Source organism: Cheilinus undulatus, linkage group 5 (genome assembly GCF_018320785.1).
Source record: "Cheilinus undulatus linkage group 5, ASM1832078v1, whole genome shotgun sequence".
Taxonomy (NCBI): domain Eukaryota; kingdom Metazoa; phylum Chordata; class Actinopteri; order Labriformes; family Labridae; genus Cheilinus; species Cheilinus undulatus.
The window spans coordinates 5,382,868-5,397,083 of record NC_054869.1 but is presented as its reverse complement, the minus strand read 5'-3'; the positions used below and the strand labels follow the sequence as shown (position 1 = coordinate 5,397,083).

General features: G+C 40.2%; 1 protein-coding gene across 1 annotated transcript in view; it reads left to right on the top strand.

Moving 5' to 3' along the window:
* si:ch211-225b11.1 (uncharacterized protein LOC561694 homolog) overlaps positions 1–14,216 on the top strand; it is a 43,177-nt gene that overhangs the window by 14,380 nt on the left and 14,581 nt on the right. The window contains exons 3-8 of the mRNA XM_041786635.1: positions 1,270–1,480; positions 5,132–5,264; positions 5,592–5,726; positions 6,890–6,993; positions 8,695–8,819; positions 9,416–9,528. Coding sequence (XP_041642569.1) covers positions 1,270–1,480; positions 5,132–5,264; positions 5,592–5,726; positions 6,890–6,993; positions 8,695–8,819; positions 9,416–9,528 — 821 coding nt within the window. The remainder of the gene's footprint in view (positions 1–1,269; positions 1,481–5,131; positions 5,265–5,591; positions 5,727–6,889; positions 6,994–8,694; positions 8,820–9,415; positions 9,529–14,216) is intronic.

Below are 14,216 nucleotides of genomic sequence, written 5' to 3'. Positions count from 1 at the left end.
GTTTACTCAGCTTCATTTAAAAGTGAGTGTATGTTAATGAAAGGTTTTGCAGGTTAGGATTTTGACTTTTAACTTTGGTAACCGAACCCTGACCGTAATTGAAACTAACTGAAACTTTAAACAGATTTTATTTAGAAAGTTTTAGCACGTAATTCCGTTCTGACAGATGTGGCATCTCACAGTAACAGTCTGCGACAGGGGGCGTCTGAGAGCTATGGTCTGCAGCTAGACCACTTCTCTTCTTCAGAGGTCCAGTAATCCCCGTTTTTAACCAAATTTTAATAACATGTAATCTTGCTTTTTTTAAAGAAGAGGTTTTTAGTATGTCATGACCAATTATATTTTGAAAATTTTAGCATGTGTTGCACCACAGTGTTTGCAAGTATGAGATCTGTGGTCTGCAACCAGACTGAAATCTATTATATTTGTTCTGCTTGCTTATAACTCCTTAGAAGCTACAGTAGGCTATGGGACAAGGTTACTGCAGGTCACAAGGTCACAAGAAATTAGTCTTGAACTACTTGGGATGATAGAAAACATTCGCCAACACAGCAACCAAAACATACTTGCGGAATATCTCATTTACTAATTTGTCAAGTAATGGTTGCTTAGATGACTGTAATCAGGTATTTTGCTTAGAAATAAAAAAATTCACCCCTGTAAGGTTAATGTTTCTGCAGGAAGTATTTCTGTCTTTTAAACAGATGGGAAAATACATTTTTAAACCTTATTTTGCAGATATGTTTGTCGATAAAATTACAAAGGTTAAAGGAGCATAAACAAACTAGGAGTAAAGGTCATAATTAGCTCCCCTCTGACATGCCCTTTAGCAGAATAATGAAGCTCCTGTTTCTCTTCCGGAGGGTTAGATATTTAGCTGAGTCACTGCTCTGAATTCATCAGGGAGGAGACGGATGAAAACAACCAGGAGCACACAGACAGACCTTATATCTGAGAGCAACAGGTGCTAAAAGACTGAATATTTAACATCTGCTGGAGGACTTTGATCACTCCTTTACTCATTTGGTCAAAAGCCTGTTGTATTCACAGACAGAAGAATTTATAATCCACGCTTCTAAGAATGCTTTTATCCTCTCTCTGCTGTCTATCTGTATATGAGATATGAGAGTATAACCCACACAAGGCCCAAGGCACTGACATTTTCCTGCATTGTACGCAGCATGAGAAAGATTTTCCAAGTATATGGATTTAAAAATGTCCACTGTCTTCCTCCCTGCTGGTGTAAAATGTCTCTTTGTCTCCCTGCAGGTGTTGGTCTGGCCACAGTTGTTATCTCCTTTGTGTATTCTACATATTACAATGTGCTCATGAGCTGGGCGCTCTACTATTTGTTCAACACCTTTGGAGCGACCCTGCCCTGGACCTCCTGCAACAACACCTGGAATGTCGTCGCCAATTGTTCCAGTGGTTTCCCCGGCAACGCCACCCACCTGCAGTCCGCCAGCCAGCAGTTCTTTGAGTGAGCATTTACATCTGCAGATCCACAACGCATCTCTCTGATTATAAAACCCCAAATCCCAAAAGTTGGGATGCTGCGTAAAGTGTCAAAACAAACACAAATGCAATGATTGTCAAATCCCATAAACCCATATTTTATTCACAATAGAACATAAACAACATATCAGATGTTGAAACTGAGACATTCCCAACATCTACAGTCCATAAAATCATCAAATGATTCAGAGAATCTGGAGAATCTCTGTGCATAAGGGGAAATATCCAAAGGTCAGTATTGGATACTCATAATCTTCAAGTCCTCGGGGGGCACTGCATTAAAAACAGGCATGAATCTGTACTGGAAATCACTGCATGGGCTCAGGAACACTTCCAGAATCATTGTCTGTTAACAAAGTATGCTGTTCCATCCAAAAAAATACAAGTTAAGCTGTTTCAGAAGAAGCAGAAGAAGAAGCCATGTGTGAACATGAAAACGGTGCACTCTTCTCCTTGCCAAAGCTCATTCAAAACAGACTGAGGAAAAATTAAAAACTGTTCTGTGGTCAGATGAATCAAAATGCAAAATTCCTTTGGGAAAGGAACCAGTGTCCTGTGGACTAAAGATGGGAGAGACCATCCAGCTTGTCATCAGCTCACAGTTCAAAAGTTCAAAAACCTGCTGGTACGGGGTTGCATTAGTGCAGTGGTTCCCAGACTTTTTCTATCGGGCCCCCTTTGGCAGAGGAAAGTATTTTCAGGCCCCCCTAACCCTCACCACACGTATCAATATGTAAAAACTAGGGCTGTCAATAGATTAAAAATTTTAATCATGATTAATCTCACAAATTCCATAGTTAACTTGTGATTAATTGCAAATTAATCACACTTTTTTGTCTATTCTAAATGTACCTTACAGTACTATTTCTCAAGATTTAAATACCCTTATCAACACAAGTGGACAAAAATGTTTTGTTTATGCAAATGTTTGTTCATGTCAACAACCCAAAACAACAACAGATAAAGTCCAGAAAATTCTCTAGTCTGAGCTCAAAGATACTTAACGCTGCAAAAATCTGCTGAGAGCATATCATGGTAAACTCAAGCCAAAACAGGTGGAGATACTGACCTTAATGTAACGTTACTGAATAAAACCACAATGTAGAGTCAAACTTTAGACTTCTAGAAGTTAACTCCTCTGTTCTCAGCAGCTGAACACAAACAACAGATCTCATCATCACACATGGACATAAAGAAGTCAAGTCTCTGCTGAGAGCTCAGCAGTAAGGCACAGACACATCTAATGGTGTTTCACTGTTCTGATGTGAAGTGGACACATCTGCTCTGCTCAAGAGAAAAAGCAAGTAATTACTTAAAAAATGTCTGCTATTATTTATCATATTTTTACTTTCAAACTAAAAATGTAGTCCAAATGTAAAATAAATGCTGACAGTAAGAAATGACTGAGAAATTTTAAGTTGTAGAAAGAGGACTTAACCATCTCTTCATTCTTCAGATCATAAAAGAGCTACAGATTTAATCTGAAACCTTTTTTTCTTCCTAAATAAAGGAGACCCACAGTCTAATAATGCTTTCAGCTTATATTCTGATACTCTACAGAGCTCATTCACTAACCTCTGCTCTCCTGTCACACACCAGCCTCTGCTGCTCTGTCTCCTCCTCCTCCTCATGATGCAGCTGTACATTCACCAGCATCAGACAATCTCCTATAGGGACTGCAGAGTCTTTGACAGTTTTGCAGCATCTTGATTGACTGTTATTTAAATTTGGCGTTTATTCACAGTTCCAGTCGATAGTTTTAGTAAGTTTAGTTTTTATTCCGAATACTTTCACTTTCAAGCAGGAGCTGTGTGGGGATGAGAGCGGACCTTTAGGAGACGTGATCGGACCAGTCAACAGTCATTAGCGCAGCTGTGGTGCCGGTTCATGGCAGATATAATAGCCTAAATAAATGAATAAATCATACTGGCCCAAAAGTGCATCGGCACACCAGGAAATGCCCGGTATGCCAGATTGCGAGTCCATCCCTGCAGAGTTGTCTGAGTGTCTCCACTGTAAACAAATCCAGCATGGCGAGGGGGGCGGCTCTCTGCATTAGCGGTGTGCATGGCTAGTGAGTGGTGCGGACTATATAAGACTCTACGAACTTCCTGTAACTCCGTTCATGTCGACAGTAGGAGGAAATAACTTCAGTTTTATCTGACATGATATGAAAGCTGAACCTGTCATTCAGGGGGTCTCTGTCCTTTATCCATTTCTGCTCGCTTGTACCGCATCACGACGGCGCCGCTTCTGGTCTGGCAAACTACGGGATGGGTCAAGGGTCATACAGGACGCGCATGCGTTAATCATGCGACTAAAAATTTAGCGGCGTTAAAAGTAATTTGAGTTAACGCAATATTAATGCGTTAACTTTGACAGCCCAAGTAAAAACATGTAAATGTATGACAAACACACTATTACTCACAATTTTTGCAAACAAATTCCCTTTCTTTCTTTTTTTTCTTTTTTTTTAGAATTTATCACAACATAAAACCTAAAATTCTAAGTTTTAAAAACCTGCCTCTTTAAAGATGAACAATTCCCTGACAATGAAAACTTTGTAAACATCTTTTAGATTTATACACACAGTCCTGCTATAATTTCAGTGACAACTGTGGGATTATTTGGTGCTTCAGATCTCTTTGCATCTTGGGTGTATTGTAGATGCAACAGCCTTTTGCAACATCCTCATACAGGTAGGATGATGCAAAAGGAAAACGTATGGCAAAGTGTGCCTTGCCACTAACACTCCAGTCCAAAATGCATGTCTTGGACTTTAACTGCAATATTATCATTGAATCGGAGGAGACTTCAATAAACTTCTCTTCTACAGGGCTGAAATCATCAGATGGTGCTGCTTAGCCCTGTTATGACCCCACGCCCCCCTGGGGGGGCCCACAGCCCACTTTGGGAACCACTGCATCTACACATCTGGAAAGGAACTATCAATGCTGAAAAGTAGAGAGAGGTTTTATAGCAACACATGCTCCCATCCAGACAATGTCTCTTTCTGGGAAGGACTTGCATAGTGAAAGACAATGCAAAACCACATCCATCACAACAGCATGGCTTCACAGTAGAAGAGTCCAGATGCTGAGCTGGTCTGCCTGCATTCCAGATCTTTCATCAATAGAAAACGTTCATAGCACCGTAAAATGAAAAACCCAGCAAAGAAGACCCAGGAATGACCCAAGAGTGGTACAACATTCCTCGCCCAAAACTCCAGCAACTGGTATTGCAGAGCAACGTTGACACATCATCCCAAATGTAGTGCTCACAACAATGTAGTCCAACAGGAATTAATTCAGAAGTATAAATCAGGCTTCAGTCAAAGCGTGATTTTTCCTAAATGTTCCTGATGTGTTCCCACATCAGCTCCCCTTTAGTACTTTAGAAATTATAATAATTCAAAGAGCTGACTGGATAAAATGTAAAGAAAGTCAGGGTGAAAAAATCCTTTGACCTCTGCCTTCACATTCATAATGAAACAGAATAGCTACTTTTTGAGTGCTGAATCCTTATGGATAGTTTCTATGTTTTCTTAAATGAAGACCTCATCAAGTCTTTGCTTATCTTGAGACCTGACGACAAGAATTTTTCGTATTATTCCCAGTCACAGGCTTCTGGAGAAAACCAGTGGCATTGAAGAAGTTGGTGGTATTCGATGGGAACTCTTCGGTTGTCTGGTTCTGTCCTGGGTCATCGTGTATTTATGCATTTTCAAAGGAGTCAAATCCACTGGAAAGGTCAGAATAATCTCTGAATCTCTGAAAGATAAGTGAATGCACAATGTTAAGAATATTTTTTGTTTTGTTGCGTTGGTTGCATGATGTAATTTCACAATATTTTTAACTCTCTGTCCAATCATATGTCAGAGTTATGTACATAACAATGTTTGTCCGGCCAACCGACAGTTAACAATCATGAATCAACTAGAAACCAGCTGATCCCCCTGTGTAAGCCATAATGCATTAATAAACCAACATAAATCCTCTTTATACCCTTTAAACAGTCAGAGTTGTTCATCTTTTCTAAGCAACTAACCCCCACACTCCTCTGTTCGTGTCCCACAGGTTGTGTATTTCACCGCCGTGTTTCCGTACTTCATCCTGTTCGCCCTGTTCATCAATAACGTGAGACTTCCTGGAGCAAAGAACGGCATCCTCTACTTTGTGACGCCTGTGTGGGGCAAACTGTTTGAAGTGAAGGTGAGACTGTTCATAAATAAATAACATGATGTTTTACAAACAGGCCTGTAGGACTGTGAGACTGTATAAAACATGGACATGGGCTCAGTGATGTCACCTGTTGGTTTCTAAAGAGGCCGTATGAAGGAGAACCACAGTGGTCTCCTTAGGGAAATGTTGGCTGCAGCTTACTTTCAGTCAGTCCAGAAACAAAGAGAATGAACTTGGGCGGGCCTTAAAGCCTGCGGTAACCTAAATCTGCCAAAAATCTTCTAACTATAACTTTATGATCCAGAGCATGAACTCTTAAAGGTCACATATTTTACCCCTTAAAGACAAGTTTATATTGTTTTCAGAGGTCCCCAAAACATGCCTGTGAAGTTTGTTGCTGAAAAAAACACTTCAGTATAGGATTTTTGCATGTCTAAAAACCTCTCTGTTTCAGCCCTGCTTAGAACGATTTTTTGCGTCTGTAGCTTTAAATGTTACTGAGCTGTCTGACTCCGCCCCTGACCACACCCCTCTCAGGAAACTGATGTGGCTTAATGGATGTGGCTCCCCTGATCCTCCTCTCAGCTGAGAGGAGGATCAGGAGAGAGGGTGGAACTGTCTTCCAAGTGGGGAGGGCCAACCGAAACCTGGGGGCGGGGCTAATTCCCCACATGACATCATGAGAACGGCTGGTACAGAACACATTCTCTGAAAGGTGGAGAAAGAGAGGGGAGAAGGGAATGGATTCTTCTGATTCTTTGGGGTTTTTGGACAGGCCAGGGGCACATATTTTGTCAGAAAAGCCTGAAAAAGTGTATTATTTATAATATGTGACCTTTAATCATCTCCAACTATGAGGACAGATCTCCAGTCTGTTGCTGGTACTGGATAATTCCAAAGATTTACAATGAAATTCACCTTTTAAAACATTTCTGATTGTGCTGTGTGACTTTATATGCTGATGATATATTGTTGTATATTTAACCTGTGTTTAGTGTTTTGTTTTAATCTTTTTAACTTGTATAGATTTTCTTTAAGAACCTGAAGGACGTTATAACTAAGATGTATGATGATAATTATTGCCTTCATGACTGTTTCTCTGTCCTTGTTCTCTGCAGTGACTGTAAAGGTCTACCTGTGTAAAGAAACTACTCTAATGTGAATCTTAACATCCTCCTCCCTCTCTGTCACAGGTGTGGGTTAATGCTGCTGCTCAGATCTTTAACTCCATAGGGATAGCGTTTGGCTCCCAGATCTCTATGGCGAGTTATAACAAATTCAACAACAACATCCTCAGGTGACGAATTATGGAGCTGTCTGATTTTAAAAACTGTCCTAGACTTATCCTTTCTTGTATTTCTGGTTGACCACTCTTTGTTTTTCAACTCCTGATCTTAAACATGCTGATATCACAGTCATTAATTATATGTATATTTAGTTTAAAAACTTCAGATAAACATGTGTTTGTGTGATCTCTGAATTTGTTTTCCTCCGTCTGACATTGTGTTGGACCAAACCTTGCATTACTACTTCTCTGATCCAATGTTCTTTCTGTTTCCCAATTTAAGGAACAGCCACTTGGTGGCTCTTTTAAAATTTCCCCTCCCCTGCAAATTTCAAAATTTCAACATTTTTGCAGGAAATTTAAATATTTGTGGGATAACTACACTAGAAACAGCAGATCAGATGTTCTTAGGTGAATAAATTATCATTAACCCTCAGTTTTCCTAAAAAAATGTTGCACATAGCATCATACATGTCTAGCAGTAAAAACATTATACATTAAAAGTTTTCCCACTTTTTTGCATTCATTTTCTTACCAACATGAGACCTAAAGGTAAAATACAAAATTTTAATAAGGAATTTCAGGAATTTAATCCTTTAAGTTCCAGTTTAAAACCATAAAATCCCCTTGTTTTTAATGTGGAAACACACACATACACACACACACACACAAAAATAATTTATATAAACTACATGCAAACTGGGTTTCCTTGAAAAGGTTATCACATCCTTGGCTATGTCAATGATGAGCAGCAACTTTGATATTCATGCATTATTATTTGTTCACACTGCAAGATTTTAAAAAGTTGTTAATCTCAGCGACTCCTTATGTCCAAAAATGGACACCATACGTTAACGGCAATAAGAATATTATACACTAATATTTTTTCCCACCTTATTTGCTCTATTTTTTTTAATTGACATAAGAGCTGATGAGAAATATTACATTTTGATACATTTTCGGGAATTTAACCCTTTCAAATGTCAGTAAATAGCATATAATCCCCCTCACTTTTAATGCCAATGAATAATACATTTTTTCACACAATACAGAGACATCCATGTAAACTCTTATCAATCTCTCATTACTGGGCAATGAGAAACCAGGAAAAAAGCTTGCAATTTCCCTTTATGCTAAATATTGGAAAATGGTTGACATTCAGATGAACAGGAAAAACTGCAAATTTGAAGCAAGGACTACAGAATGAAAGTCTAATGTAATGAAACGTGTTTTACTGCTGTGGTTGGGAGATCAATACTTGTGGTTTGAATGTGTTTTGATGGGGCATTTTTGCTGAGTGTAGGCAAAATGTGTACAGAGCTTATTAATGTACCCTTACAGGTTCTGATGGTAAAATTTCAAAACTCTATGAAAAAAACTTGCTCTCCAAAATCTGTTGTTAGCATTAACTCAGCCAAAATAATTTTAAAAACATTATAATTACATTTAATCTACTACTAAACCAGTTTCACAATGCAACAATGCAAAGTTAGTTTCCCAATGTTGTGCTGAATATCCTCACTTAGTGCTTCAGTTATTCTACTACCATACATACAGACTTTTCCTAAATAACCTTTTATATGTTATAAATTCTACAAAATGCAGAATGAGAGTTTCTTAAAACAGCTGTCTTTGTGATTGTCATTTTCTAATACCAAGTTTTCATGAGTTTCTGTAATATTAGTCCTGTGCTGACATTGTTCCTTCTTTTAGGGATGCTCTGATTGTAGCGTGTACCAACTCATTCACCAGTATCCTGGCTGGCTTTGTCATCTTCTCTGCTATTGGCTACATGGCTCACATTCATAACCTCCCAGTGGACAACATAGCTACAGATGGTAAGCATAAAAACTCAGTGGTGTACAAGAAGAGAGTTTATCACAACCAGAATTTCACTGAATGAGCTGGCTCTACAAAGCCTAGATATGTTATCATAAACGGGGTTATGAACTCTCTCTAGTAACTTGGGCTTTGTGCTTCATGGCCTGTTAGTGTTCACAGAATAAGGACCAAATATGACAATGCTTCTCAAAGGAGGCTGTGTAAATTTTCAAATTAAAATGTTGAATTTACCAGCTGATAAAATGTCAGTGCCTCCTGTTCACTTTTCATTTAGAAAAACGAAGCAGCCTCCAGTCAGATCCTATACACTTTATTTATAGAGCACATTTTTGACATTTATCATCTCTTAACAGTGATTATGATATCAATTAATTGATGATTTATGATTCATTATGATTCATTCATGAGTCGTTGATGTATGATTTTAAAAAAAGAAAGGAGCTGCTATGAGGTCAGGTACTTTAAATTCATGACAAATAAGTGAAAATTACTCAAATTTCTTTGGCAAGTAGAATTGAAATACAAGAATGCATTTGATGTAATTTGTTGACATGTTTACAGTGTGAGCATTCTCCTCTGTGTTGTGTTTCAGGTCCTGGTCTGGTGTTTGTTGTGTACCCTGAAGTTCTCGCCACCATGCCGGTCTTTCAGCTGTGGTCTCCTCTCTTCTTCTTCATGCTGCTCTGTCTGGGTCTGGACAGCCAGGTAAACTCGTCTTCTCTCTTACAGAAGACAATCTACCAAAGCATGTTTGACCCCCAAAGTCTGGTTTGATCGGTGTGAGTGCTCGAACAATGATCCAGTAAGATAAACCTCCATGGCCGTGGCATGGATGGAGGAAATGGACTTCTACAGGATACACATGCATGAGCACGTTTGCTTAATGTAGACATAATTTACAACCCCACTTACAACTGTGTAAATGTAAATAAAAACTAAATGCAATGATTGTCAAATCTCACAAATCCATATTTTTCACAATAGAACATAAAAAACATATCAGATGTTGACACTGAGATGTTTTACCATTTCATGAAAAATATTTGCTCATTTTGAATTTCATGGCAGCAAGACATCTCAAAAAAGTAGGGACAGGGCCATGTTCAACATTTGTAGCATCCCCTCTTCTTTCAACAACAGTCTGCAGATATCTGAGAAGTGAGGAGACCAAGTGCTGGAGTTCTTGGCGAGGCATATTGTCCCATTTTTGTCTGATATTGGATTCTAGCTGTTTAGCAGTCCTTGATCTTCTTTTCCAGATTTTTTTAATGCTAATCCAAATGTTTTCATTTGGTGAAAGGTCTGGACTGCTGGCAGCCAGTTCAGAAACCGGTCTTTTCTCCTGTGAAGCCATGCTGTTGTGATGGATGTGGTATGTGGTTTTGGCATTGTCTTGCTGAAGTAGTCAAGGTCTTCCCTGAAAAAGACGTTGTCTGGATGGGAGCACATGCTGCTCTTAAACCTCTCTCTACTCTTCAGCATTGATCGTTCCTTTCTAGATGTGTGAGCTGCCCAGGCCATAGGCACTAATGCAACCCCATACCCTCAGAGATGCAGGCTTTAGAACTGAGCCAGGATAACAAGCTGGATGGTCCCTCTCCTCTTAAGTCCACAGGACTGTCTGTGGTTTCCAAAAAAAGTCTCAAATTTGTATTTTTCTGACCACAGAACAGTTTTCCATTTTGCCTCAGTCCATTCTAAAATAAGATTTGGCTTCTTTTTTGCATGATACAGCTGTAATGTGCATTTTATAGATTGCACTGTGAACTGTGTTGACAGACAAGGATTTCTGGAAGTGTTCCTGAGTCCATCCAGTGATTTCCAGTACAGAATCATGCCTGTTTTTAATGCAGTGCTGCCTGAGGGCCTGAAGATCACCAGCATCCTGTACTGACCTTCAGCCTTGTCCCTTGCTCACAGAGATTTCTCCAGATTCTCTGAATCTTTTCATGGTATTATGTGCTATAGATAGTGGGAGATTCAAAGTCTTTGGAATTGTACATTGAGGAACATTTTTTTTTAATGATTTCACAATTTTTAGATTCAGTTTATTGCAGATTGCTGAACCTCTGCCAAGGCCTGCCCACAGAGTTGGCTGGGCCACTGACAAACCCAGAGATTGGGCTCTTACCAGTTGTATTCAATTTAAAATCCCATTTCACACACCACATTTAACCTTTCTGCCTATTTTTTACCTCTATTAACCAATTTTTGCAGCTTTAAAACTTATTTTTGCCTTCTTTAATGCATCTTGACACTTTCTAATCATATTTCACCACTTCTTCTGCCCCATTAATGTCACTTTTAACCACTTTTTATGCCCATTTTTGCCACTTTTCACTGTATTTCACCTTTTGGTTTTGTTGTTGCAATTTTTCTCTGTTGCTGCCGGTGAACAAAAGAAATAATAGACAATTTGCCGGCCGACAAAAAAGGTTTATTCTTGCAAGGTCAATCAACATGTACAGCGTTCAGTAAGCATTAAAAGACAGACAGAGAGAGAGAGAGAGAGAGAGAGAGAGAAATGGATAGCGTGATGTTATGTGTTAGTAACGTTAGATCTCCAGTTCCCAGCATGCTCGGTGGAGTTACGCATGCGCGGAGATACATAGTGACAGGCAGTTGACGGAAATGTCCTGATATGCAGCAGCACGCAATAAAGTGCATATTCCTGGAAACACATCTCATTTCATTCATGTATTGAATGAAGGTACAACATGGTGACAGAAGTGGTCGTTTGCTAGTGATGACAGAGAAAGAGGAAATCTGCAACTGGCAACGAGGACTGTGAGTGGAGCTTTACTGAGGAAAAAAAGTCTCCAGTCGAGTGAGTAGCACTGTATAGCAAGAGGAGCTAGCTACGTTACCTTGACTGAGATGAAAATGAATGGGCCGGTGTTGTGGGAGAAGAAGAGGACTAATCACCACGAATGGATGCTGATATAGTTCCCGAACACAACCAGCTAGAAGAAATTCAATCCGTGGAAGTGCCGGTACTCAGACCTGTTGTCGTCATGGATAAGCTAAGTCCACCCTCATGCATGCAGTTAACTGGTAACCTTGCCGATAATTGGAAGCGCTTTAAGCAAAGATTCAACATCTGTTTAGCGGCAAGTGGAGCAGGGGGTGACAACGAAAAATTGAAAGCGTCCATATTTCTGCATGTAATAGGAGAAGATGCTTTGGACATATATAATAGCTTTCAACTAGATGAAGATACCTTAACATTGACTGCACTAATGGCCAAATTTGAAGAATATTTTGTGCCTAGCCAGAATGTTGCGTATGAGCGGTATAAGTTTTTTACCCACAACCAGAAACAAGGAGTCACATGTTTTGCTCACACACTGAGCAAAACATGTGAGCCCTAAGAGACTCACTTGTCAGAGACAGGATAGTCTGTGGAACTGTGGATAATGCTCTGTGAGACAGGACTGACGCTAGAGAAATGTGTCTCCATGTGTAGAACTGCAGAAACAACCGGTGCACAGGCCAGGGAGCTGCGCAGAGGTGAAACTACAGTACATGCAGTGAAAAAGGAACAAAAGAGGAAACCATCTGCCAAACAAAAGGATGCTAGAGAGAAATCAACTGAGTTTAAGTGTGGTAGATGTGGAGGCAGTCACAAGCCCAAATCGTGTCCGGCATATGGCAAATCATGTAATAACTGTGGAAAGAGCAACCACTTCTCCAAATGCTGTAATGTGGCTTCAACAAGAAAGAAAGTCCATGCAGTTGAAGAAGAGGAGGAGGACTTTGTAGTGGACAGTGTACAGACTAGCAGCACTGACAAAGCTGAATGGATTGTGCCAATAGAGGTAAATGAAACAATAATACCATTTAAACTTGATACAGGGGCCCAGGCCAACCTTCTATCTATGGAGGACTTCAAAACGCTGACTGTCAAGAGCAAGATCTATCCTGTGAATAGCAAAGTGACAGGATACACTGGAGAACCGGTACCAGTAAAAGGGGGCTGCATAGCAACCTTCAAAAGCAAAGGAAGAAAGATCAAGGCTCAGCTACTGATCGTGGACAAAAGGGTTCAACCCATCCTCGGACCAGCTTAGTCTGGTCAAGAAAGTGTTTGTAGTGACATCGTCAGAGACCTCAAATGATCACGACTTGCTCATGGAGGAGTACAGAGACTGTTTTGAAGGACTTGGACGTCCACCCGTTGAACACAAAATACACGTGGATGAAAGTGTGCCCCCAGTTGTGCACCCCTGCAGGAAAATTCCGTTCAAGCTCAGGGAAAAGCTGAAAGAGGAATTGGCACGCATGGAAAGAATGGAGGTCATAAAGAAGATTGATGAGCCTACAGAATGGGTCAGCTCACTGGTACTGGTGCAAAAGAAGACAGGTGCGTTAAGAACATGCCTTGATCCAAAAGACCTTAATAAGGCAATTAAGAGAGAGCATTTCAAACTACCAACCAGAGAAGAAATCATGGCACAGTTTGCTGGTGCAAAATGGTTCAGTAAACTGGACGTGTCGTCTGGTTTCTGGCAGCTAAAACTAGATGAGGAGAGTTCGAAGCTTTGTACCTTCAACACGCCCGAGGGCAGGTACCGCTTTCTTCGTCTGCCATATGGCATCTTGTCAGCACCCGAGGTCTACCACAAGACCATTCACATGATTTTTGAGCACATACCAGGAGTTGACACCATGATGGATGTTAATCATTGTTTGGGGGTCTACTAGAGAAGAACATGACAAAAGACTGAGACAAGTACTTGACAAAACAAGAGAGGTCAACCTGAAATTAAACAAAGACAAATGTGAGTTTGGGTGAAAACACTTACCTTCCTGGGAGATGTTATCAGTGAAGAAGGGGTGACCTGAGAAAGACATCAGCGATCAACAACATGGAGCGACCTCAAAACAGAGATGAGGTCAGACAGTTCCTCGATATGGTCACGTACCTCGCCAAGTTTATACCACAATTGTCAACACAATCTGCACCTCTCAGAAGCCTTCTTGATCAGAAAAACAAGTGGATCTGGTCACATGAACAGGAGCAATGCTTTCTGCATTTGAAAAAGACTCTAACACAAGAGCCTGTGTTGAAGTTCTATGATCCAGAAAGAAGCACTAGGATCTCTGCAGACGCATCACAGTATGGCCTGGGGGCGGTGCTATTACAACAACGAGGAGAACTGGCTACCAGTCGCCTACGCATCCAGAGCCTTGACAAGTGCAGAGTCCAGGTACGCACAAATTGAAAAGGAGCTTTCGGCAAGTACGTAGGCATGTGAACGTTTTCACCAATATGTTTACGGCCAAGCTTTTGAACTTGAAACAGACCATAAACCACTTGTGTCAAACTTGGCCAAGCCATTGAACGATTGCCCTATAAGAATACAACGCATGCTAATAAGACTGCAGAAATA